The sequence below is a fragment of the Anopheles ziemanni genome, chromosome 3 (genome assembly GCF_943734765.1).
Source record: "Anopheles ziemanni chromosome 3, idAnoZiCoDA_A2_x.2, whole genome shotgun sequence".
Taxonomy (NCBI): Eukaryota; Metazoa; Arthropoda; class Insecta; order Diptera; family Culicidae; genus Anopheles; species Anopheles ziemanni.
Window position 1 is genome coordinate 33553495 of NC_080706.1, and position 27166 is coordinate 33580660.

General features: G+C 47.1%; 2 protein-coding genes and 1 non-coding gene across 3 annotated transcripts; all 3 read right to left on the reverse strand.

The window, feature by feature from the left end:
* Window positions 1–4518: 4518 nt before the first annotated feature.
* On the reverse strand, window positions 4519–4592 carry Trnai-aau (transfer RNA isoleucine (anticodon AAU)). Its single transcript has one exon. It is a non-coding gene; the product is annotated as a tRNA-Ile (tRNA).
* Window positions 4593–4785: 193 nt separating this feature from the next.
* Window positions 4786–7567, reverse strand: LOC131284589 (transcriptional adapter 2B). The gene is made up of 4 exons (XM_058313451.1): window positions 7561–7567; window positions 7374–7480; window positions 6311–7171; window positions 4786–5913 (listed from the first exon to the last, which is right to left on the reverse strand). Exons 1-4 carry the CDS (start codon window positions 7565–7567, stop codon window positions 5269–5271), a joined length of 1620 nt encoding a protein of 539 aa, XP_058169434.1. The 3' UTR covers window positions 4786–5268.
* A 983-nt stretch (window positions 7568–8550) lies between these two features.
* On the reverse strand, window positions 8551–26915 carry LOC131284590 (fibroblast growth factor receptor homolog 1-like). The gene is made up of 10 exons (XM_058313453.1): window positions 26789–26915; window positions 15454–15580; window positions 11446–12488; window positions 11156–11337; window positions 10058–10438; window positions 9738–9978; window positions 9370–9668; window positions 9096–9289; window positions 8892–9032; window positions 8551–8821 (listed from the first exon to the last, which is right to left on the reverse strand). Exons 1-10 carry the CDS (start codon window positions 26913–26915, stop codon window positions 8551–8553), a joined length of 3006 nt encoding a protein of 1001 aa, XP_058169436.1.
* Between the last annotated feature and the right edge of the window lie 251 nt (window positions 26916–27166).

A 27166-nucleotide genomic window follows, 5' to 3' on the forward strand; every position in this document is an offset into this window, starting at 1 on the left:
AACACAATATTCTACATATTTGAATCAATTATGATCGAAACATGACTTTTCTTCTGAAAAACATCTATTTTCACCGTAAACTATACAAAATACACGAAAAAAAGCGTATTTTTCTTCCTAGTCGGTTGCTCCTATTATGGTGGTATGGTTCCTATAGTTGTGGTATCGTGTTCCTATAGTGGTGGTAGTACGAAAAACTTGAATATATTTTGCCTATAACTTATTTTTGAAGCATATTTCAAACAAAACGGTAAAATACTCCTTGACCAATGCATTGTCATTGAAAAGACTGTATTGTTTTACCGAAATATGTCCAATTTTAATTCATAAAAAATGCTTTGAATATTACAGCTAATACCATAGTATATGCTTTATAGTGTATCCTTCACCTGCTTTGTCTTTTCTTTCCTCTGCTCTTTCTGCTGAGCCTGTTTTCGCCGTCTAAGTCTTGCTTTTTCGATTCCCTCCAGTTCCGCTTTGTTTATTTTGTAGAAACAGAATAAAATCACTACATTTACCTGATTATATTGACCAAAAACGAAATAAAACTAAAATATACTCGTTCCTTTCTTTTGTGTGTTACTTGTGAAAAAATCTATGGCTACTATAGGAACAACTCTGGTTTTTGTGCCTATAGTGGCTCTATGGTGAAAACTATAAAATTATAATAAAATTATGCTAAAATGCACTAAGTTCATGTAAATCAATTATATTGGAGTATGTAAGTAGCGAAATAATATGGTTTTAATGATTTTGTAGTGATTTATAGCCTTAAGAAAATCATGATATTCGTTATAGATTCTTAAGGAATGTAGCATGTTGTGACAACCTGTTTAAAAAATATGAATTTTGACGCTTCTGTATTACGGAATGGGATGGTTCATCTTTTGAACACTCCGCAGAAGATCAAAGAACATTTCATAGAAGAACAAATAACTTCATTGTATATATATCGGCGTAGAGCTAGGATTTTATTCCACTACAACCACTATTGGTACTAGCTCCACTATGGGTGCACTTACCCTAGTGGTATTTTTTAGTATTACCTTTAGTCGACGAAACCATGTAAATATACATTTTGCATTCGCTATCTTATTGTGCTTCCACCTTGGTTCAACCATTTAAAATTAATCAATTGAAGCAAGTATGAGAAATACCCCAGTAAAACCGTCACCCCACGATATGTACGCTTTTTTTTAAACTCGTCGCTTCCGTAGTAATGTGGCATTATATTGTTTAACTTAATTTCTATCGTTGATAGATAAGATATTCAGATGATCGAAAGATTCAGATGATAGAAAGTTATTGGCAGGAAGGAGGCATAAGAATGTTGGACATTTCACACTTGAAAAAATGTCTTTCTTATGATTATGTTTAGTATAAATTGATTAGACTGATTCAGTGTGATTGAGAATATTTGTTACGTAAGAGAAGATAGAAGAAATCTGGGATGTCTGGGTTCGATTTAGTTCGAGAAAATGAGTTATACTCCAGCCAAGTTTGGCACAGATACACTTAGTAGATTTTGCGTTGCATACTTGTGATAAGAATTAACACTTTTCGTTTTGAGCTATGCTATTGATTTGCTGAAGATGAGGAGTAGGGTAGAGGGAGTTTGGGCTAAGATTGAACATTAATAGTGAGGTCATTGGGGGTCCGTGACAGCCGAGTGGTAGCGCCGGTTAGAAAGTCGGCCCATGAGCGTCGGGGCTCACCACCTCGACGGCGTGGGTTCGAATCCCAACCGAGACCGGACCCTCTCGTGTACGAGAGGACTGACTATCCACGTACAACAGGGAAATAAGTCTCGTAAGCCCTTAACGGGCAGGCATGACCAAGAGGTCGTTACGCCAAGAAGAAGAAGAAGTGAGGTCAAAGATGAAATTTTAAACCATGGTATGTCCCTATGTGAGCAGTATGTGTACTAATTTTTGTGAAAACTCGTTCAATAATTGTTGAACTATAATTGTTTTTCATTAATTTTAGAGGGAGGGTGTTCTGGAGGGGTAGGGATATATATACACAGACAACGGTGACTTTTATATATTAGATTAATGTTTCTATTATGTAATAACGACGTGGGTCAAAAGACACATATGACCACATATTACAGTAAGCAATATAGATTAATTATATACGTTTTCCAAACGTTTTTCATACAAAAAAAACGAAAACTTAAACATTCCACACTTACCACAGGTTCCGAGAATGTGACTGTTGGTGCATCTTGGCACAATATCCCGTCTGGCACACTGCTTTCACTATTGTTACAATTGCATTGCAAAGCATTCACCATTTGAGACATATTTACACCAATTAAACTTCACTTTGCTTTGAAAACGATTTACGTTACGAAACGTTAACGTTCGTCTGCCAGACCACAATGGTTCGATTCTCTTAGAATGGCCTTTCAGGCGACAATTTTACGCTGTCACAGATGGTTTTGCGTTGGCACAACGTGATAAAGTTTGTTGAATGGCCAGGCTGGTGAATCGTCATTGTCGTGAAATTCATTCAAAAATTAAAGATTTCAAATTGAAACAACCAAGCTGCCTTATGAATGGCTGAAATAGCTAATTTGTTAATAACTTTTTAGTGGCTTGACCAATTTTAGCGCCAGACCCCTCAAATGAAAGGTCTTTTAAAGACTGATAACTCTGTGCAACAAAGACTCTTCCGTAGTTCTCAGTTTATGAAATTCTGAGGCGTAGGTGCAGAAACTTTGGTTGGTATTTTCTGCTGAAATAACCAATTTGCTAATAACTTTACAACTGCTGAACCGATTTGCACAAGTGACCCCTTAAATGAAAGGTCTGCTCAAGACACACAATTTTGTGTAACGATAGATCGTTCAATATTGTCTAGTTTTTGAGAAAGTTTATTTTTCGAAAAGCTTCGGAAATCTCCGGAACAACGTACTCAATATTTCGAATAGCCATTTAGGCAAAAACTTGCCAATTTGCTAATAACTTTATAACTGCTGAACCGATTTGTACATGTGACCCCTCAAATGAAAGGTCTGCTCAAGACACACAACTTTAACGATAGTAAGATTTTCCAGGCCACTTAGTTTTTGCAAAATGATTTTGTATGGGAAAATGGCCGTAACAGCCTATTTGCCAATAACTTTTGATTCCGTTCACCGATGTTTACGACAGACCCCTCAAACGAAAGGTCTTTTGCAGACCAACAACTTTGTCGAAGTAAAGACCTATCCATCGTTTCCAGTTTTGGAGAAATTAATACTGCGTTGCAATGTCGACACATTGTCGACATGGCTCGGTCGACCGAAACTCTTCGAAAATATCAAAATGTCATTTTGGGATTATAAATCCCAGGCCGGCAGAGTTCGAAAGGTCCCGATGCGCAATCTCTCTCTTCGAAAGAGAGATTTTGCGATGTTGCGAGAGCATTTTCAATTCTCTTTTCTCTCTCAAATTGTGCGCATAGTGGTGGGTAGTTTCCTCGGAACTGAAATGAAACAGCTCCCCCTTGGAGCGGATAGCGATAGCGATCCAGATGGTCCTGGGGACCATTCAAAAGCTCGATTTAGCCTTCGGATCAATTCAACCATTGATTGTACAATTGTTAAAGTAACAAATAATATGAAAGATCGGTAAATTAGGTAAGCACGCATGATATGACGGATTGGGATTCGGATTCAAAGATCCGAATCTCGGAATGGATTTGAATCGAAAGATTCGAATCTCTGTAGGGATTCAGTTTCCCCATCACTACACCAAAGTATATCAATAGACGAGGTAGATTCATGCCTTGATGTTATTAGAAAAAATAAAAGAAAATTTTTGACAGTCGTTTTGAGTTTTGTTTAAGTTTTCAAAATGTCGGTTTTGTTATTTGGAAAGTTGTGGAAAGTTGTGGAACATGCTGTTCACATCGTGGTCAGCTACTGTTTGCTCAAATAATGCGTAGAATGTAAAAAAATGTGGTCAATTTCTTATCAATGGTAAATGGGTAAAGCAGGCCCCGGCTGAGATCCTTGTCTTCCTACTGGTTCACATTTGCACTTAAAGCTATGCAAAGCGCAACACATGCATTATTTTTGAATATTTGAACGCTAACGGTTCGCTTAAAAGATCAAACGGAACTAATCATGTAGTGGAGGTTGAATGCTGGATAATATACTTTAACACATTAATTGACCTTTTCCAATATACTACACATGATGGAAAGCATGATCCAATGAGTTAGGCGCAATGAGCGAAGAAATGTATTTGAAACGGAGGCACGACGGCGACAAGCGCAGCTAGTGAACTGCACTATGTCTAATGAAAAAGGAAATTTGAATATATTGCGAATATTCACGGTCCATACAACGGTTAAAATACTCGTAGGTCAAAATTATCGCAACGCCCATAACCCATTATATACATTTGGGTATATCATCGCATAAGATCCACGACCGAGAAAAACAATAACCGGGGCTTTATTTACTCAAAAGAGTCCCCAAAACGCAAACCTCAAAAGCAAAACATAACCGAGAAAAAAAATGTAATCTGGCTCCAGAGAGGATCGAACTCACGACCTTCGCGTTATTAGCACGACGCTCTAACCAGCTGAGCTATGGGGCCGCTGTGACAATGAGGTAGTTAGAGCCATATTTAAGTTTTACTACCCATTCAATCAAAGCTCATGGACGTACCTTTGCTGAAGATTTTTAATCTCCTCAACAAACGCTTTTCTTCAACACATTGTCTTGTTATAATCATGAAAGAACTTGTTTATTATTGTTAAATATGATTATCTTTACTAAATGAACCTTAATCTAATGCTACCGCTTACATTATGTACAAATTTTAACCAACATGCATGATCCAGCTATTAAAACTGTGTCTTGGTATGGCGCTTCTGTTTTTCGCACTAGAAACCATTGATACGAGTAAAATTATCATTATCTTATACTATCACGCGCTTGAAGGGGTACGATTCCCACTAAAGCTTACTTTGTCTTTACCTACACATAAGAATAACGTGTGGCTGTGTGAGCGAGCTCCGTGTTTTAAAATGATACAATTTTCTCTGTATTTTGCTGAATTTAAACCACCAGTAATATCAATTTGAATTCCTCTGCGCAAGGGTGCAGAAGAGTGACGGTCACGATTTGTGCGCTTCCCTAGTATAATTGTGCATGAGATCAACAATAACTGACGATTTGCATTTCGTCTGAGGCTGATATTTAGCTGGTGTAGGCAGCAACGCACAAATACCCAAAACGTCCAGAAAACATGTGCGGGGATGGAGGAGGGCTTAGTTTTGTGGACTGGTCTGTAGCCAACCGCTACTGACCAGGTATTTCTTCACGATGTTCTCGGCCACCGAGTGGATGCTGTGATCCAGTGCCGGCCGGCTGAGCAGCACCGTCTTGAGCGTAAGATATCTAGTTACGGGCATGTTGAGCGAACTGCACAGTTGAATTTCGTTAATCGTTAGCAGCTGACCCCCGGGCTGCTGTGCCGGATCGGCTGCCAGGCTTCCGGCCGCGGCGCCGCCGCTCGACGGGTGCTGGGGCTGCAGAAGTTTCTGGCCGCCCACCGCCGCCAGCACCTGGTGCTGTTGATGAGGTTGGCTGCCGGGGGTCGTCGCCGCTTCCCGCTGTAAGCTATCCGAGCAATTTTTGCTGCTGTATAAGTCTTCGGAGCAAACCCGGTCGTCGGTGTGGTGCATGGGCCTTCGGTCGGTGGAACTTGAGCTTCGGGCGTCGCTTTCGCTTCTTCTTGCCATCGGCAGTCCGTGCGGCTGTGCTGCCATCGCCTGTCCCATTGCCGCCGGTGCCGCTGCCGCCGAGGGAACCGAGGTTGCCGGCACCGTTGGGCCCATTGCGCTGGTGCTGGCCGCCGGGACCAAGGATGCCCCTCTGCCGGTCTCTCCAGAGACGCCTTTGTTTCGGTTGTCCTGTCAAAATTTGTCGTATACAGCCGGTGATCGATTGCCCGTTTGGACCAATTATACATGCAAGCTATTTCGGAATTCGGCAACGCGCGCCACAAACGGTTACGAACGGCCAACGGATACAACGGGCCAAACAATAAACAGACACGAGAGACGGGGGGAGAGAGAAAAGAGAAAGAGAGAACATAGAAAGAAAGTGACATCGGTTAACTGATGAACCAACCACAGGGCAGGGTTTTTAGAGGCATTATTATATTCACAAAAATAGCTCCCATGTATAATCGGGCGAGATATGGCCGTTTGTTGGTAATGTAAATGCAATCGACTCCAATGGCGATCCATTTTCATACACCCCTTCACAGCATATCCATTAGAGTAAAAGATAGCAAACAAAACTTACAGTTCGACCGTGTCCATACGGTCCCGTATTGCGGTACTGAGCCGCTGCCACATGCTGCTCAAAGTGGATACATTCGTCGATACGCTGAATACCGTTCCACCGGTAGCGATTCAGTTCGGACAACCGAATCCTTAGCGCTCGTTCTCGCTCGAGCGAAGAGATCAGCCGTTCGAACTCCAGCGACGTGTAAAACTGTGAGTACGTTCGTAGTCTTTCCCGGAATTCACGCTGATCGCGGTTTTGCCGAGCACGTTTTATATTGCCACGAAAGAAATTAGCAATCAGCTGATAATCCCGCACAACGCGTTTCCTTCTGGCACGTTCACGCAGTCTTCTGGTGTAGAAGTCGACCTGCGCCAGCTTCAACAGCATATCGACATCCTCGTCGTCCGGCTGCAACGAAAGTGTCGAAACAAGCTGCTCTGCCGTTGGGTCATATTCTCGCTCAAAATCATCCCGATTCGGCATGTATCCCAGCGCGGCCGCCTCTTCAGGCGTGCAATCCATCGGAGGCAGTTTCTGTATCAACAGCTGGCTCAGCGGACCAGTATCGTCCGTCGTGTGATCGGTCAGGATGGGTCGTTGATCGACCGCCGTCTGCCACGTGTGCCGGCCGATGGTTCCGTTGAGAAACTTCGATACATACTCCTCCTTGGCCTCTTCTGGGAGGCGCGATTCGATATGTTTGCTAATGTCCTCCCAGTTGCCGAAGCCATACTGCTCGATTGCGTCCAGCAGATGTAACTCCTCCCGTCCCGACCAGCCTCCTTTGCCGCGGAAAATCGACAGGATCCCGGAGTCCATGAACTGATACGAATGATCATTGCGATGTGGACCGATTTCGGCTCCAGCGGCAAAGCACTGTATAAACAAAACAAACGCAATGAGAAATAGTAAACAAACGTCCCCAAATCTAGAAGCAAGGGTTATAAACGGAACCACAGTTTGACAACAAGCACGACTTCCAGGCGCTCAGTACAGACCACTCAAACGGTCTTCCAGGCGCTCACCTGACGTCATCCAGCCCGAAGAAATATGGCGTTCATTTTAACAATCAACTTACCGCCAGACACAGCTCAAAATCGGTGCACACGACGCAGTGCACGCGAATCCCGGAAATATCTTCCTGGCAGTTGGTGCATGTGTACTTCGCAAACAGTTCTGTGGAAAAAATTATCACGATTCGTTACAATTTGTCCGCGAAAATCACAAAAATGCTGCAGCACTTTTACATCGACGACCGTACTTACCAGCCATCTTGGAAGTACTGCGATTGGCATACGTAGTACGTAACCTGCGAGTGTAAACGTATATGACAGCCCAAGGTTGTTCAACGTACCAGGTGGGTTCATCATCGCTCAAGCTGATAAACCGTCTTATAATATTTAAAACTGTGCCCCGCGTTACAAAATCAACTGATACTGTTGCAATATCATGTGCAGCAGTTAGAAATAATACTGCTACTGTTATAATTTCATGTGAAAACCTCTGCATTAAAAATGATTTTACCAATTAACTTGTAGCAAATACGTATGATTAGTCCCAACGAATAGTCCGTGTCGTTTGTACTTATGCTTTATTTATTGCTTCGATTTTATAATTGTTCAACAGTTTCCGATCTTTTCTCACCTTATGCCTATTTACAATAATACTCGTTTGCCTCCCATTTTCTTGCTGCCTAATCTTACGTATGTGCTCGTTCGCCTCGATATGCTAAACTAACCGACCTGTACAAAGAAATTGTATTCATCGATACACGCTTCTTTCTGTTTAAATGCTTCTCCAATAAGCTTCAACCGTTGACTCACAAAGGGTACACTCTATCGCGCTTCATCTTAAACTATACATTGCGCTTACAAACACGAATAGGATATGCTTTGGCATTTAGGTGATGGCCTAAGAAGCATTCGTCGACAGAAAAGCTTAGATAAAACTCTATGGCCTCTACGTGGTCACGGTACGCGGCTCTACACGATAAGATTTGGATGTGCTGCTCGAAAGGATCCGAAGTTAGTGACTAGTTTCCCCTCCTTAAAAATAAGGTTTGCTTTACAACTACGGTGCCCTAAGTTACCTCAAATAAATACAGTCTTGTTTTCGATCCTTAAGTCTATATTGATACATTCACGCGGCAGCTCCAGAACCATATGCGTGCCGTTCGATCGATTTATTTTACAACAAACAGGGTTTCAAATTGACCGGTTTACCGATCGTTAAAGTCCCGAAGCCCGGTCTCTGGGCTAGTACATGCAATCGTTGTTGTAGCTTCTGTTGAATCGATACATGTGTACTCGCTCATGTTCCACCCCGGCCTGATCGACACAGTCCTCCTCGTCGTCTTCCTCTTCACTGTCGTCACTGGACGGAGGCGTTTCGAGCTGAGGCAGTCCAAGGTCCAGGTATTCCTCGTTCGACGTTATACTCACTAGCCGATCCAAATGCTGAACGATTTCGCTGAAGGTTGGTCGTTCTTCTGGCCGGTAGTGCCAGCACTCGCGCATAAACAGATATCTGTGAAGATCGAGTGAAATCATCTCTAGCACTCTTTTTTAACAGCCTTCGAGCCAACAGCTTTACTTACATCTCTATAGAACAAAGTGGTGGCTTTTCCATTCGTTTACCCTTCTTCAAATGCTCCAGTAAATTGTCCCACGTAGGTATCGAAGGGTAGGGATTTCCACCCAGTGTCATTATTTCCCAAAGAAGAACGCCAAACGACCAGCTATGGGTAAACGAAACCATTAATATGACTACAAGGACTGGGTAAGCTGAAAAATAAACTTACACATCGCTTTGTGAGTCGTAAAACTTTTCCTCCAACGATTCCGGCGCCATCCAGCGAATCGGTAGCTTTCCTGTTGTCGTTTTGCGATAATACTCCTGATCGTGGATATCTCTTGCCAGTCCAAAGTCGGCAATTTTCATCACATAGTTGTCGCTCACCAAAATGTTACGGGCTGCCAAATCTCGATGGATACACTGTGATGATAGAAGATGAACAGAAACATATTTCGTATAACAAAGCTACTCATACCGTTCCAATCATGTTATAAACGTACCCGTCTCGATGCCAAATGTTCCATGCCGCGTGCAATCTGATAGGCGAACGAGATCAACTCCTTTTGGGTGAGGATTTTCTTCTCCTTTTCCCCTCCGGTTGCCTCGTAGTTCGAACCGAACCGATGGCTTCGCAGGAAGTTCTTAAGGTTACCGTGCGGCGCGTACTCCACGATCACATACAGCGGCCCATCTTTGCAGCAGCATCCCAGCAGGTTGATAATGTTCACGTGCTTGCCGATCATCTTCATCACTTCCATCTCGCAAACGAGATCCTTTACGTCCGCATCCGTATGACCCTCTGTTGAAAGACATCCAGTTTTACCCTTCAGTTTACCTATACCTACGACAGAACTGTGGCAAAACGTACCTTTCAACATCTTCACTGCAACCACGGTTGACGGTTGTCCCTTGACCAGACCATGCGCCTCGGCCATCACCACTTTGCCGAACATGCCTTCACCCAAGCTCTTGCCGAGGTGTAACTTATTTCGGGGAAACTCCCAGTTCAAATCAATCGGGAACTCGTACTCCGAGATCATGGTTGGATCGCAATTGCCACTCTGCACTAGCGTCGAACGTTGCTTTTCTATCCGCACTATTGGCATTTGCTAAAATAAAATGAACGTAATATGAAGTTCTGATGTCCAGACTACTACTCAACATCACCAGTGGGCAAAGAAAACCTACCAATGCTTCGGACATCCCCGGGAGACTGCTCTCGACTACCGCTTGCTTCAACACGATCACCTTCTTCGTCCACTGGTTCACGTGCTCCATGGCTCGATGCTTCATCTTTTCTCGCTTCAGCTTTTTGCATACCACGACGACGACCACGGCAAGCATCAGGAAGCACACGGACAGGACAAACGTCATGACCGTGATGAGTGTGGAGTGTGTACGAACCGGATGTGCGATCGGTACGTCGTCCGGTGGCAGCTCGTCAACCACCTGCAGGTAGGCACTCTCGTTGGCCGCCCCGAGCCCGTTGGCCGCGATGCACGAGTACCAACCAGCATCGGCATGCGTTACGTTTTCCAAAGTCAGCACTTCCGGATTGTCGGGATCGGTCTGTATCGAAAGTGTGCAAAATGCGTGTTACGTTTGGATTTCCAGCTGAGAATATTTCGATTTTAGTGTTAGTAATTAAGAGGTGTTAATAATTAGTTCAATAATTAGTACACGAACTTACATCGAACGGTTAGTGTTTGTCTACAACAGAATTCAGTCGATAGGTCGTTAGCACTCATGCAAGTTGTTTGCTACACCACGATTTTCCGAACCATCACCTGAATTTTTTTCGATAAGTTAGCACACTTGTCGTCACACAAGGCCCACTGGATGTGCTTGGGCTTGACCCACTGGATGTGCGTGGTGAGATCGCTCAGGACCCGGCATTCCATCGTTACGTTTCCACCGACGAGCACCGTCGCGTTCGACGGCGCCTTGGTGAAGATCGGCCTGTGATTTACACGATCTGCAAGAGATATGGAATGTATAGCAACCAACACCAACTACGATAGTAAATTTCTATAACACATCATTTGGAACCAAAGAGAAAACACACCGACACCAATAACAATAGATTTGCAAGAGAAAGAAACAATGTACAAACGATGTTCCACGAAATGCTAAGGACTTGCTAAACGCACATGATGTATTCGAAAAGAGATCTTTGGTTTCATCCATCACCAAAAAGTAGTACCAAAATAATAAAAAACCATGGTCTACAGACCACCTTCACCAGAAAGTTGGGAAATTTGTGGAAACCACCAAAAGCTCCGGTACCTTGAGGTTGGTAACGTTCTGCGGCACGGGAACGTTCTCTTTGTAGACGATTTGGTACCTCACCCACTCGAAATGGGGGGCCAGATCGGACAAGACCGGACAGCGGAAGGTTGCGGTCGAGTTGACCAGCGCGGTCACATTCTTCGGCGTTTCGAGAAAATGTGGACGTGCCGGAAAGCGATCTGTAGTGATTGTGTGCCAACGAAAGATCAATTGATTGTCTATTCAAAATTCCAGCACATCCTGGAGGTAGGATGTCCGGGCGTGTGGTATTGTATATCGCCACTTACCGTTCACCTCCAGCTTGGTGGTAAAGTTGATACAACCAACCCGATTGCAAACGAGACAGTTGTAGAACCCGGAGTCCTGCGGCACCAGGTCCTCTAGTACGATGGCCCAGTTGACCTTCTTCACCTGGCCCATCGTCCGGTCGATCTCGCCGCCATCCTTCGTCCAGGTGATGTTTGGCTTCGGTTGACCATCGGCTGGACACCGCAGGCGGACCATGTTTCCGGACGGTTTCGGTAACAGCTTCGTCATCTGCTCCCATTTGGTGAAGAACGGTGCCTTATCGCTGGTATCATTCATCGCACCGGTGCCATCTTCGGTACCGTGTCCTCCATCCGTAGGTCCCTCATCATCCTCATCACCCTCGGGGTCATCTTCGTCCCCATCCATATCCTCATCCGGCTGAGGCTTGTAAACACCTGGATAGTGCCGACTAATCGGGGCCGGAAACTCCCGACCACTGTCGCCCTGCAGCTGCGAGTGACTCTCCATGTTGTTGTGCTGAATGTAGGCCGGTTCCGGTTCCCCCTGTTCCACCACCTCCAGCACCGTGGTGGAATTCACGCACCCATGGCGGTTGCAAACTTCACACACGTACGTTCCCGCATCGGAAGCCAGCAGCTGCTTGAACACGAGCGTCGACTTGAACGAGTTATCCCGGTACTCCTGGCCATCCTTTAGCCAGCGAATCTGTGGCTTTGGCTGCCCGACGGCATCGCACCGCAGTCGGAACGGTTCACCCACCTCCCGGTGGATCGGTTGAGATTTCTGCTGAGACTGCTCCGACTGGGGAGCTCCGACAAACTTTGGCGGACCCTCCTTCAGCTCGTTGTCCATGATGTCAAGCTGGTCCAGGGATCCGGCCGCAACCGGAGCGGGGGGGTGAAGACTTTTGCGCTCCAGGTTTGCCATACCGGCCCCGTCGCTCTGGTACTGGTCCGTCTCCTGGCTGAACACCGACAGTGTCAGGTTGGACCATTCGTTATACTCGGATCCGCACGAGTAGTAACCGGCATCCGTTTTACGCACCAACTCAAACCGTAACCTGTGGAACGAAGAGGAAAGGAGGAGAGAAATTTGGCGTTAAGCATAATTTATTCAGGCTGGTAAACAAATCATTTATTTTATAATCTCTTAACTATTGCGTCAGTCAAATAGGGTTATCGAAATCAATCTCTCAGGAATAGAGAAATAAAGTAGAAACAATATTCAATTATGTGCGCGTGGATTATTGGGGTTCTGTTTCACCATCTGGCTTCAAATGCAGTAGCATTAACACACTATCGAGCACATGTTCCCGAGCTGTTAAGTACTGATCGGAATAAAGCAGCTCCTAGAACGTCCCGGAACAACGGAGAGTACTTTACCGACGACAGTTGTAATCAAACTTGTGGCCCCCGCGGGGTCTTCGATGCATCGATGGCTCGTAAAACACGACGGGCGATGGGGCTATAAATCCGTCAAACGGCTCTTCCCATCACGGCTGCGTTGGGCCTCGAGGTAGGAACACCTAATTTTAAACCCATGTCAGTCAGCTAGCCACGCTCATTGAGATGGGGTTTAGGCTTTCTTTCCGGTCGCGTCATAAATCGCACGCCTATTTCCCTGCCACTCGTGGGGTCGATCAGTGCGACTAGGAGTTAGTTCATTCAACAGGCGATCGATTGACACCGGGAAGATGAACTCCGGCAAGGGAACCAAATGGCTTACTTTTCCTACGCGCCATACGCAGCTGGATTTTCCGCCTCCGATCGACCGATCGATCGTTCGATTCGCTCGTCAATCGTCACCGGATCACGTACGACACCACGCACCCTCGCTTGCACGGCCGGGCACGTGGCCATCGAGTCGGGCCTGAGATGGGTTTTTCCTCCCTTTTCCATCCCGCCCCCACTCCATCACACCCCTGCCCCGTACCGAGCGGGATTTGTTTATTTTTTCAACAAACTAATAAAGATTTGTCGATCTATAGGAAATTTCCACAGCCGATCGACAGCGGCCTCTCACGCGGAGTGATGCCAAGGTTTTCCCTGGAAAACCCATTTACCGAACAGCACACGCTTTCCACGTGGTTGGAGGTTTAATTGAATTTTTGAGTTTTCAATATTTTCCCGATCTTCATCCCGACCATCGCGTTTTGGCTCGTGGATGTTAATTTTTCCCTCGCCCTCGGTTCTCGCCACTGTCCCGTCCCGCAGCCCACAAACGATCGAGCAGATGTTGGCGCGAGAAAAACGCGTTTCTTGAACGCGGGATGGGTTGTTTTTTTGTCCTCTCGATGCGCGCGAGCTGTACCGAGCCTGTACGCCGAGGAAGAAGATGCAGTCGCGCCGGCGACTGCAACCCGAGGAAGGGTGTATACGCGTGTAAATGTATTTGTAAACAATTTAAAGTTTGACCAAGGAGAGAGGGGAAAAAAACCAACGTACATAAAACTCATAATTTTAATTCCCTTTTTTTCCAGTATTTTTAGACACGAGCACTACGTCGTGGATGCTTGGGGTTGGACTTCCCCCAAGGCCGATCGATTTAGAGCGAGTCCGGAGGTGAAGGAGTTTCTGTTTGGCTTTACGCTCCCGGAGCTGATGGGTGGATTATGTGCCCCAAGAAGCAAACAATCACATTGCATACAGTTGCATCCAACTCCTGGGTTGAAAGTCAAGCGCGTGCTACGACGAACAATGTCGAATTGTTGTAAGAATGCATTTAACGGACTTGCACTTCCCTGCGCCGTCGGTGGATGCATTTATGTGTAGTAGAGTTCTGACTTGTTCTGGATCGGAGACGGAAGACCGCGCCGGTAATTGCTCTTAATGGATTACAAATTGACGATCGACATCGACGTCGTCTTCGATAGGCATTTGCATTTGTGTCCCGAGGAGGGCAGATCGAAACGCTGCGGAAAACAAGATCGATTGCAGACGCGTAGCACTCGGATAGATCACTCGGACTGAGGATGTTTGGGGAGGGGGAAAGTGTGCGTCTGGTCACCACAAGACAGGCGCACATTCTTGCGGGGCCATTTGGAAAATGGCCATCGCGAGTTTGGAGCGGTAGCAAACTCACCCGACTACACCGAAATGTACACACATTAGAGCTGTAATGTAGTACTTAGCAGGTCCGTACAACGAAAAGTCGAACATGGTTTGGTTTGATGGGTTTTGCTATTCCTGGCCGTGTCTGGCTTTTCACCAAGGCGAAGACCATTCGGGCGAGCTGTAACTTACTGACCGTTGAACGGTGAAGTAATAACATTCTGTCCCGGGCACCCGGACCACGAAGACTTTCCCCCCGCAGCCGTGCCTCCCCCTCACCGCTGGTTTCTCTACTGCCAAAATTTCCAAATCTTACTTTTACTGTTTATTTTAAGTTTCTCAATGAAATTTCAAACACACATTACCATGTGGCGATCCGAGTGCACACGGGGCACCTAGCGATGCGCGCTCTAAACATTTTCGCCGGAAAACCTCACTTTCCTTTCATTCGCTACCATCCGCCTCCACCCCAGTGGAAAAGCCGAAGCCCCGTGACTGCAGAAAGGTAAACAATTTCGGGAGCGATCCGATCCAATCACCGACATCTGGTAACTTCTTTTTTTGTTCCTGTTGATCCCGTTGATCTGCGGGAGCAAAATCCCCGGTCCGGATCACAAAAGAAAAGAAGATGCGCCCCTCTTTCTTAGAATCTTGTCGGAGGCTGTCCATCGGTGCGCCATGTGCGCCAGAAGTTCGCTTGGCAGCGACTCACTTCCCCTCCCCCGGATGGGGGTGATGTCTTTTCGTGTGTCAATGTTGTTTGGGGGTGTCACAGGGTCGGAATAAAGATCACCAATAGCTCTACAGCACGGTAAATCGTCCCGTACGACTTAGGGAAGTAGTAAAACAACGATAATCATCACTGGTCCCGCGATGATGACATCTTCCCATCTCGATTAGTTCGGTCCGGATTTGAAGCCTTAGATTAGATTCGTTTATCATCATCAGAGTCCCTCCCCTCCTCAAAATACTTACGATTTCGCTCGCTTGTGGTCGACCGGAACAAGCCTGCCGTTCTTGTACCAGATGGGACTGTCAAAATTGCACTTGATGATCAGCTTCGTGTACAGCGGGACCGTTTCTTTTACGAGTTTTTTATTGCCTGCAATGAAAAATGAGAGATTCCGGTTTGGTAAGTGATGAGTTTTCGAATGTGCGCAGAAAGTGTTGGGTCTGCCGACCGCGCGTGTTAACGTCGATGTATTGGGGGCGTGAGCAGAAACACCATCGGGTGTATGCAGAAATTGGCGAAAGAGTTTAAAGTGAGAAAATTGAACCAAAATAAATGTAAAGTAATGAAAAATGAGGCCCGAAAATAACATCCTAGGATACCGTTGCACACAAATTTGGAAGCATGCACCCCTAGGACCATCCGCGCAGACATTTCCGACGGCTGGATACTTCCTCTGCCAAACCGACGGATCCGCTCCTTCAACTTGAAACGGATCAGTTTCCGAGGGCGTTTTACGTGGCACATGTTTCCGATGTGGTTGCTGTGGATATCCGAGACACTCGGAACCCTTTTCCTATAGCCGATTTTGCTTTCCTCTTTGTGCACGGGGCGACTTTTCGTTAAAAAGTCTTCAAATTTCGCCACCGGAACGAAGGAAACTACCACATTCTTCGAAGACGTTCCTTGGCCGGTAGAACAGATGCGCTACGATCTGTTGCTGTTCTGTGGATTGGTGCCTGCACCGTGCTGAAGAATCCCCGGACTTGATTGTCAGAAATTAAATCTAGCGCAAGATTTTTATTACCTTGCGCCCCCCAAAAAACTCCAACTTGCTGCGCTAAGGCGACCGGGACGGAAATACGGGAGTGTTTAAAATCTGGCACCGTCACAGCAAAACGATCGCATGAAGGATGTCAAACAAATGGGTTGAAAAACACAAAACCTCACGCAACTTCTAAACATCCCGAGCAACGGTGGAAGTGTGTCCGAGGAACCATGGTTCGTGAGGCCTGACTTTGACTGACATTGCCGAAAAGAACATCCACGACACGGCGGCTCCCTAGCTACTTCTTAATTCTGGCTTGCGTCGTCCGTCGGATAGTCGTGCTGGTTACGAGGGGATAATACAACCACTAAACGGTTTTACAATGCGCAACTCAGCCCAGGGTACCTTTGCGGACCTCGAAGGAACGACAAACCCCGGGGGCTACCTTTTCCCCATTCTCGTTCGAGGATTTTTAGAAAATAACTTTTGATGAGTTTACGCATTCGTGATTTTAATTAAAACATGTAATCCACCTCCATTCCCCGGTTCCCTTTAGCCTCAGTTGGACGCAAGCGTTCGTCGTCGTGCACTGTATGGTCTACCACTAGAACGGAGGGTTTAATTAGTGACATGTGCATCGAAACGTTCATTTTTCGTTTATGCCTTCGCCAAGCAAAGCACACGCACGTGCGCGCGATGCTGCTACGGCTTCGGCGAAGGCGACACCATCGAGTGACGCGACTTCCTGACGGCTAGCTGTCAACGCTTCTGTCCAACGGCGGACACGGACACGCCGCCGTTGCTGAATGCCGCGCAAATCGAATCCAAAAGACGCAGCTTGTTCCAGCTGCTCGTGCAAATCCAATAGTTAAGAAGTTTAAATGACACGAACCAAAGCAAGCGGGATCCAATTATGGGAGAAATATGACGCGCCCAAACGATTCCATCTTCATTCATTTTGTCTGTTTGTATTTCAACGTCCTCGACACGGACTAAGAGCGGGAAAGGTAAACTTACAAATGAAAATAGACCTACAGTAAAAACACGCAAAGATGAGTTCTTCAGTTGATCAATACTTTTTGTCGATCTTTTTCATAGTTCTCTACATTCTCATATCTTCGAATTCCTTTGAAGTAGTTTTGATTTTCTTAAAGTAAGATCAGAATGCAACAACACACCAATATTGTTTTTAAAAAACTGCATCTCAAACGCTTCCACCCGATCTTTGTTCTAATGGTTCACCGTCTGGCACTCGGAACCAGAGCCATCGAATGTTGCCTAGTACCGTTACGTGGCGTGCGGCATGTAGAAAGGGTTGGCGAACATGCATATGGTTCACATTTGGGACATCATGCGAGGAAGATGAAGCTACGTTCGCTCACTTCAACGCACTCGAACCCTCAATGCACCGAAGAGTGCACCAGGCAAAGCAATGACCTTCGGTGGGACGCAATCGAAGGTACCCGAAGTCAAGCTCTTGAACCTCTTGAAGCATCCCCAAATATTAATTATAGCCAGACACTCTGGCGTGCAGCAAGTGCATCTAGCGACGGAAACGGGGAAGGTTTTGTCGGGGATTGAAAAACGATCGAGGATCAGTATCGGAGAGCGTGTCTAGGTGTTGCGTTTATCCCCGCAAGTGCATCGGGCATCGGTTCGGAGTTGGAACTGCTCCAAAGCATCGTCGGCACTAGGCCCTCGCTACACCCGGTGCAGACTGCCCTCTTCTGCGGCACATTTGGAGCAGTGTTACAAAGAATCCGAACGAGTTCCGGTTGAAAAGGGGAAACAGTTTCGCCCCGGACAATGCCGGCGAAGACACTGAACCAGCAATACTACAATGTACGGTTGAGCTGGTTTCCAGTTTTTCCTTTTCCGAGCGGTTGAAGTTCTGGACCACATCTGGCACGCATATGCCAACTCCGATGGTGCAGTTCGATCGGTTTATGGATCGTTTCTGGATATAGCTTTTGCAGAGACAAATTGCAGTAGACTGTGTCTATCGACGCTGGTCAGTTGCATCCTTCGCAAAGGATGTTTGGGGGGGAGAACCAGTGAACATCTACAAACGTTCCTCGCACTGGAACCCATCATTCATTGTAGCGTTTAATTAATGATACACGCGCAGCTAAAGGTTGCTGCACCTGTTCTATTTCTGTGCCTCACCGAACTCGATGTCGCATCTGCTCGACTATTTTCAGTCGACGCAAAATTCATTCGCCACTTTCATTCATAAGTTGCCCAGTTCCATGCATGGTCTTTGCATGGTGCGGAGTCGAACCTCGCCCGACTGATCGTGACGATACTTAGAGGAGTTGCAAAGGAATGGGTATCTAAACCGAAGCGCTTACAGTGACACTGCAGAGACGACTCTTGCCGGGTGCAGATCGAAGTGTGGCCAGAAGACCCGCTCTAACCGCGGGTACCAGGCACACTCTGCCATTGACTACGTTAGGGCAGGTTTGGGCCAGCGGAAATGAGCTTCAATTACTATCATCTTCATTCGCCACCGTTCGTTCTCGCTCGTCACAGCAACTGCAACCGAAACGATCTTTCTCTCTCCGAGTTCCACCCTTTTCGACAGCCTCGCACGGTCTTCCTTTTGCGCGCAACGATCAACGCACCAGGATTAAGCCAGTGTGGAGGATTGGGCTGTTTTCTTCCCCAAATCACGCTCTGCACTCATCCGTGGAATAATCCCCCCGCCCGCGGTCGCTTACCCATCCCTCCCTCCACCCAAGGTTTGCGGCCAAGGCCGGATGAGCTCGGTTGGACAGAGATACTCCAAAGAACCGGGTGATGCGGCTTCCATCACTGCACTGCACATGGCAGGGCAGGAATTAAATAATTTATGGCGGTGCTAAATTTGTCCACGCATCTTGTTGCCCGGGGCCTGGTAACCTGCACGCCCAACCTAGCGAGCATCTCGAAAATCCATCCACGGAAACGGATTGGCGGCATTGCTCCGCGGTGAGTTTTCGGTGGCAGGCAGCGGAGTTGAAGTACCGAAAGTGCGGAGACTAACCCCACACAACCGGGAATCTTTCGGCCGGTGTTGGTCGGTTGGTTTGTTTATGCGGAAACTTATCGGTAAACCCACTTCAAAGTGAAATAAACAACTCGTTCCGCGGTTCGCTGAATCCCTGCTTCCCTTCAGCGGGATTTTTCGTACCAAAAATATTCGGTGTACTGACGGAAGTTTGGTTTCCTTGCCGAGGGATACCACACACCGTGCGGTGGCTTTAGTACGGGTTTTTACTGCCTTCGATTGACGGCGAATTCCGGTGTGCGATACGCCGTGGAAGTGGCCCCGGACAACGAGCGTGTGTGCGGCTTAGGTGACGATGGGTCTGTGGATGTCTGGCTGACGCGCTGGAATCCGCTGGCTGACGATATATTGACTGTTCAATTAGCCTCGTATTAACCTCCGTCTGTCGGCTGGCGTTCTGCCGTTAGCATCGCACCATTACTCGTCGTCGGGTTGTTTACAAACAATTTGCACACAACCACAAAGGTCCAATGTCAAGCAGGCAAAGGACATGGAACTGTGCAATCTGGAGCGGTGCAGTGATTACGGGCATGACTCATCTCATCTTCGGTCCCTATCTGGTGAATCTACTCGTTGCGACCATCGTCGCGAGTTTGCGTGCCACACCAACAAACGATCCATTCACGTCCTTTTTAGACGTCATCAAGATGGTAGTAGAGATTCTGCGAATGTCTTATGAGACATGTGCATGATCATTCAGGCCTATTAAGATTCGCTCGGTCTACACCTTGCGGAGCGTATGTTCCATCTCCCTCACACTGATTGTCCCTTTAGCTTCCCTTAGTAGATCGACAATTACGGCCACCGGTGGGCAACCTTGGTGCACAATCGTAGCGTCTCAAGGCACTTGAGATACCCGGCCAAACGTCTCCTCTGGTGGGGTGGGTGAAATAATTTGCCGGAAGTAAGGCACGGAATTGGCTGTATTGCGTCAATTCCAGGGCCCGTGCTACTGGGCAGTTTATTTCCGCCAGCACCACCATCGTGGACCTCCCCGTTTGACGTCGGTTGCGCTATTTTCAACACCTTCCCATAAAGCAAGGTAAATAAACATTCCAACGTGCTTGGTGCTGTGTCCGGAGGCAACAAAGTGTCGGTGTGGCCAGAGGGTGTGGACTTGGAATTTGCAGCTCCGTCGAGTGTCGGGTGCCCGTAGAGGCGTCAGTACTGATCACACACCCATTGCTTGGTCGATTATTTTGGATACCTGCTGAGGGAGTTGTGTCCGGGTTTTTTGGGGAGCCTGGTAATGGAACGCTGGCTGAGCTGCCAAGTGCTTGAAGTACTCTTCAGGCGCACGGTTACTAAGCACAATGTTGTGCGCTTGTTGCAGGTGTGCTCACTACACGCTTAATGGACTTCGGCCCGAATACGGTAGCGTGCCTTTGGTATTCTGCAACCGTCCCGTGGCCACGTTAGGTGCGTGCAGCTCCAAAAGCGGCACAAAATGTTCCGAGTGATTGGAGATTGGGAGGAAAGCAATACACCTCCGGTTGGTGGAAGGGCCTAGTTGGTATGCCACCCGGGTTCGCTGGACAGTCGATATACGAGCTCCCGTTGCCGTGGACAGTTGAGTGGCAGCGAGCTACATTACATTTACGCGACCAAACGCAAGGCCACAGGGCTGAGCACTGCTTTGCTCTTCGCTTTTGACTGATTACCTTTTCGTCTCTCCCATCCCTTAGAGTTACCCCGTTTCCTGGCGGCGTGGTAAGGCTTGTCCCAATCTCCGACCGCGTCCAGATTATGTCACTTTAGTGCCGCTGCCGCGTGACCTTTTTAATCAGCGTGGCGGGATTTATGCTCCACGACCATCCTCAGTAAAAATGATCTAATTTGCGACGACAGCTCGACTGACGGACATGACCGGAGCAGCAGACTTCGTGGCGGGACCGATCCGTGCGGTTGCGGTCACCGGCCTGGAGTAACATTTTGCGACCGTCCGCCAACTTTCGGCCTCATCGGAGACTCGCTACACCACGCCTAAATTAACGTCTCATTGTACCACCACCATTAGTGGCATGACCGAGAGATGGCGAGAAAATTCGCCCAGTGGACGATGTCGGCGCAGGGAGATTTATTTTGCCGCGGGTGACTCAAATGGTGGTCGCGCGAGAGGATAGATAATTATCTGCTGACAAACGTATCATTTGGTTAATTATTTTAAGTGTTCCAAAACTCCTCCGTTTTCTGCCCGCAAAAGTTTTGAAGCGTCTCGTGTGCCACTCGGCCGAGCGTTATACACGCTAGCAAAGTAGATTACCATATGAAGTGGATCCTAGGTTAAATTCACGCAAACCCATACTCGCATACAATGGCGTGTGAAATGCAAACGTTAATTAACTCCTCACCGAACCAAATCTTGCGCTAATCTCATGGCGGCTTTACAAACCCGTTCGCAATTTGGATCATCGTGGAGGAAAAATGTTTTGCTGATGGTTCGCGAAAGATTTGAAGTGAACCACAATCCAGTAAACCGTTAAATTCCTTAAACTGGTTCAAACGAAGGCCAATCAAAATGCTTGCCACGTTCCGTAGAACCCGCGGATGCTCGAGGGTGGAGAACGTGATGACGCGATTGTACTCTGGCCGTACGCCATCCATATCCATACCGTCGCCGACATGGAATGCAATCCCGATTATCTAGATGCAGAGAACAATGCATCCCAAAGGGAGATAAAATGCTGGTGGAAACGATGCAAACGGGACCATCTCCTGCTAAGGATTGTTCCGGTAACCTTGATTCATGGAAATATTTTAACCTGATTAAAGATTAGGACAAGGCAAAATTAAAGGTTTGCAACGTGATGTACAGAGAAATGGGAAGAAATGTTAAGGTACGGCTGGAGTAAGCGATCTGATTGTTGATAAATGCGTGGGACGATTCTTTTGGCTTGTCCTAAATATTCCCAGTAGCATAAGCTCATAGGACACGAAAACACAAATGTACACTCCCACCATTGCTGAATATTTCCATCACAATTCCTCCTCCTCCGGAGGTCCCTTGACTTACTTGACGAATCAATCAAGACCAACTTCAAATCAGTTCAGTTCGTCCTGTCAATCGTCACCCCTTCAGTTCTAATCGGTCTCCCGATCTTTCCGGGCCGTCTCGCCTCGACGGTACTCCAGTGCTGGCGCCATTCTCGCCAGTTTTCCTGGTGTCTGCCATTTCCTTTTTTTCTTCATACCTTGGCGTCCCTTTCGACAGCATCAGTTAGTCAGTGTCGAATCATCGTACGCTTTTCCGTGGAAGTTCCAAGATCAACAGTGGATCTCCGTGTGGCAACCATCCGCGCTCGACACGAACGTGAACTCACAAAACTCTGGGGAAGTGAGTCAGTATCGAGGCGAATAAATGGGATTACAATTTTGCATCTTTCTGCAAACTGCAAATGAAAAGGATGGTTGTCCCCCATTTGCGTACACAGGAGCCGTCTGGTTTGCGATTGTTTGTTGTGGTGTTCCTTCGGTGAGATCTCGTGCAGTTCCAGCTAAAGACTCTGAATCACACCCGGTGCCAAATTTTACCAGCAACATCACCCTCGGACCCGTTAGAGACCTTCAGCGTTAGTCTTCAAGATGTTGAGGCGCATCTTTGCACCCTCCTATTCCATAATCCACACAAACGCACACAGACAGACCGTGTGCGGCGATGTAGAGGAAGCAAAAGATCACATCTAATAAAGTGATGCGATCGTATAAACAAATCATAAAGCAAACGATGTAAACATCGAGTTAACAAATGCAATAAAATGAAATCCCCAAGGCGCTGATAGGGTGCCCGTGCAAAAAAAAAAACGAGAAGCAGGCAAGTCCGGCGCACTGCCATAGTGACGCACCCCGAAGAACCCACGCCATGTTCGGTGAGGTTCGGAAAGGAAGCTAAATGGACCGATCAAAAGGAAAGTCAGTTTAATGAGTAGCAACAAGAGTGAAGAAAAAAACAGGGAACACAGAACCTTCCATAACGGGTGAACGAACGAGAGGCGGGGAAGCTTGTTGGCAGTATCGGCCAGCATTCAATTAATCTCCTATATGCGGCCTGGCGCACAGCATCTTCCGTTTCTTACCCCTTGGAAGGGAAAACAAACTCCACGGGGAAGGAAGTCGGCTACGAGGCGAATGTTTATACAGAACCGTTGAAGGTTTCGGCCTTACGACAGCCACTGTTTGGCCACCGCTGGCTGAGGAAGGATAGGAAGTTGCAACAATCCGCCATCCAAACGTGGCCTAGTGTTTGGCGGAAGTTGGAGAACGAATGCATCATGGGAGGTATTGGCATATGGGTGGCGCTCGAGATCGCAGCATAGAACTGAACATCATAGAATATGGCCGTAGATCGAGTGATTGTTTGGAGACTCGAATCATATGGCTGGGTGGTCCCGGTATCGAGCCAAGCCCCGAGTTTGCTGATGAATCTACCACTTTGAGCCGTTCGATTAGTTGATGAGGCGTAGGGTTAAGGAACTAGCGTCGGTCCAGACGTCGGTTATTCTAGGCTCGAGGCAAAACGGGGAAGCCTGTTGCCAATGCGACACATCCCAGATGTTGCCCAGGTCTAGAGGATGGATCATCCACGATCGCCAGCAGCACACCCGAAAGCCTTTGCGAATGCACTTGCGGCCCTCAGCATAGGATGACATTTTTTCCGACCCGTTTTGATCTCGTTCATTTCTAGTTACTGGTCGTAGTTTTAGTACTTCCTGAGTCTTGAGTCTGCCAAAGGAAGCGGCTAATTTATAGCGCGCCATTACACGCCAGACGCACCGTTGTGCCACAGTTGACTTCTGCAAATGGCGAACCCCAGACGACGCCAGACCTAGCAGAGCAGCCGGTAAAGTGTCCCGCACACTCAAGAGGACACTTCGCTCCGAGATCGGTAGCTACAGCCCGCAGGCACCATCATTCCAGCCCCTCTGGATCTGGATCTGTCTACCGAAGGGTCTTCTTAAAACCGAAGGCACGGCACGCAATCGGCAGACAGCCGCATCGGGCAACAGACTATCATTTTTCACATCTGTACGCGGGGCGAAAAAGGGCCAAAAAATAAAAACCCATAATGAGACACATTGTCGGAATGCCGCGGGGTCCGCGACCACGGTCGATCCTCGCGGATTCCCATTAGAGAACGAAACGCAAAAGAAATGCAAAGATCTTTCAAACAACACCAGAAATCGTCCCTATGCTCTCCTTTGCCGCGGGGAATGACCTTCAGCGAATTTCGTCTCTTTAATTCTCATCTCGGTAACTCTCGACTCTGCTTACGCGATTCTGCCCGGCTGCTTCTAGTCGTTGGGTTTTTATTGGAAAATGGGCTGATAAGGGCCCGGGATGGGTCTGTTTGCAATTAAATCTCGCCAAACCAGAAGCGATCGTTAGTTGGTGTGATTTTTGGTTTCTTGTTTCTTAGCTGACGTGGCTTTTTGGTAGTATTCATTCCCGGTCGGGGACCGGAACCGATCAACCTTAACTAGCTGACAGCTTGAAGACGGATCAACCCTTGGCCCCTAGGGCCGCGCTTTAACATGACACGCACGTCGCTAACACAATAATCACCAGCCGAGGGCACGGTTCCGAACTTACTTTTCGGTCGTTTGTTTATGTTTTTGTTGTTTTCGACTCCTCGCACACAAAACTGCCTGCCCGCGACATTTCACATGCGGGTTAAACTCCCCTTTGCACGGTCCAGTCGATCGAAGTTGGCCGAAAATCTCGGAAAAAGTCAACAAACTCGCTCGCGCTAAATTGACATACGCCAGCGGCGGCCCAGTGGTTTCCTGCAGGAAAGTGTTGCAAGTGTTGGCTCCCGTTCCCGTCGGGTCGGTAAATGTCTAGCCGCTTGATGGATTTCGGTGGAAAAGCGGTGGTAAAAAAGAGGGAAATAAACTGCACCCGGGCGCCATTCGGTGCTTTACGTCAGGCTATTAAAAGGCGGATTCGCGTTTGCCATCCCGTGTTTTTTTTTTTTTTGCGGGAATATGGCAGCGGAAATTGATCTTGCGTACGCAAGTGATGTCTGGCAATGGTGCCAGAACTTCCTGAGGCCAGGGTTTGAACGAGGGTTGGTTCATTTATGGTGCAAAGTAAAAAACCAAATGTTGTGGTTTCAAATCCTACCGAACTTCTTTCTTAATGTGCGTGTAACTTATCCCTGGAAAGTATAGTAGTAATAAAGGAAACATATCACCGTTTACAATCTTTTAATGAGAGATCAGCCGTTTCGGTACCACAACATGCAGCAATGACGTCCATAAATTTCCATTCTAAAGTAAAGTTTGTTAATAAACCCCTTTTTTCCACCTCAATGACGCACTCCAAAATTCGTTAACATTCAGGACATATTTTCCAAACAAGCCTCATTAATTTCGTGCAATACCGGCACGTGCTTCACATGGAGAGGGAAATTACCGGCGAGAGTTTCCATTGCTACAGAGCACAGGAACAGGAAAATCACGTCACTGTATGACGCACACGCAACTCCACTACTAGCAGTCTGCCTCCGATCAGACGATCGACCGACAACATTGTATCCGAAATGTGCTCATTAAGAGCGGAAAAACGTTTCCTTTCGCTGTAAACAATAGGCCCTCGATAGTTGGCCGGGAAAAGCGGGAGAAGAAAAACGTTCTGTAAACATTGGCAGTTTATTGTATGCGGGCCGTGAAAAAGGGGGATGCGAAGTTGATCGTGGAAATTATGCAACTCTCTTGGCGATTGGCAAACCTATTGGTTGTTTTAACTAATAACGCACGTTCAGAATTATTGGTCTTTTCAAATGGTATTATTAAAACCTATGATTTTCCCTTAGCCTCCCCCTAGCTTTGGGAAATTCACGGTCCTTGAACTGCAGCGTAAATGATTTGTTTTTCCTCACGCACGCTCGGCGCACGAACAATTTTCATGCGCGTTTGCTAACCTTTTTGCAACAACACTCACCGCAATCCGAGGCCGGAGTAAAACCTGCCGGACGTATCGAATTTCCCAGCCTCCCATTAGGCGACGGTGTGGCCATTTTGCCTAAGCAAACATCCTCGCGCGCAAAGGATGAGCCAAAGTGCCCTTTCGGCGGGAGCCGGAAAACGTTCGCAAAGAATCACTTTCCTTCCATCACGACTCCCGTTATGATGGAATGTGACGCGCGTCCTCGGTTTGCATCTTTAGAATGTTTTGTTTCCATTTTGTCCCCTCGGAAGTGGCGGCTGCTGAGTGGCGGAGGAGGAAGTACGCCTCTAAACCGTCCTCAAAACTGTTTAAGATGTTTTTTCAACCTTCATTTGAATTTTCCCTATTTTTTCGGCTTCTCAAGTGGGATGTGTCAAGCGCTAAACGGGAAAATAATTATGAGAATTTTGGTGGTTGAAAAACGAAAGCGATGTGTTTGGGGAGTTAACTAATGAGCCACAGTTCTGGCGCCGAAAAACTGTCTGTTTATCGGTGTTATTATTTTCTTAGACATCGACAAGGGAGAGGGAGAGAAAAGTACATTCCGACACTTGTCATTAATCAATACCATGGGGGGATTTATAACTGAACGACTTACCCAAATTGATCCGTATCGTGTCCGGGTCGGACGATGACAGCTTGTACCCAGCAGCCGGCTCCACGGTCCACAACATTCCGAGCAGACCCCAGCAGCAGACCGTCACCAGTGTCACGTGGGTCGCCATCTTTTCTCGTTTGATCCTCGTCGTCACAGAAAACAATCACCACTGTTTCAACAGTTTCTTCAAATATGTTTTACGTTTTTCGCCCGTGCAAAGTACGATAATTTTGAGCTCACTTACACTCTACTTAAACCTTGTTGCGCGTGGATCGTCGTTTGGCGCACTGTTTCACACCTCCACACACACCTTCGGGCCGGTCAACTGCATCGTCGTTTCGTTGGCAAACGTTTGCTTGCGGTTCGCCGTAACCACCG

Excerpts from the sequence above, each read along its gene's own strand:
- LOC131284589 (XM_058313451.1), bottom strand. Across the intron at positions 7,172-7,373 it reads ATTTTGAGCTGTGTCTGGCG|TGCTTTGCCGCTGGAGCCGA; the intron begins GTAAGTTGATTG and ends TTGTTTATACAG. Across the intron at positions 5,914-6,310 it reads CGTATGGACACGGTCGAACT|GACAACCGAAACAAAGGCGT; the intron begins GTAAGTTTTGTT and ends AAATTTTGACAG.
- LOC131284590 (XM_058313453.1), bottom strand. The coding sequence starts at position 26,915 with ATGGCGACCCACGTGACACTGGTGACGGTCTGCTGCTGGGGTCTGCTC. Across the intron at positions 12,489-15,453 it reads GACCACAAGCGAGCGAAATC|GTTACGGTTTGAGTTGGTGC; the intron begins GTAAGTATTTTG and ends TTCGTTCCACAG. Across the intron at positions 9,979-10,057 it reads CGGGGATGTCCGAAGCATTG|CAAATGCCAATAGTGCGGAT; the intron begins GTAGGTTTTCTT and ends ATTTTATTTTAG.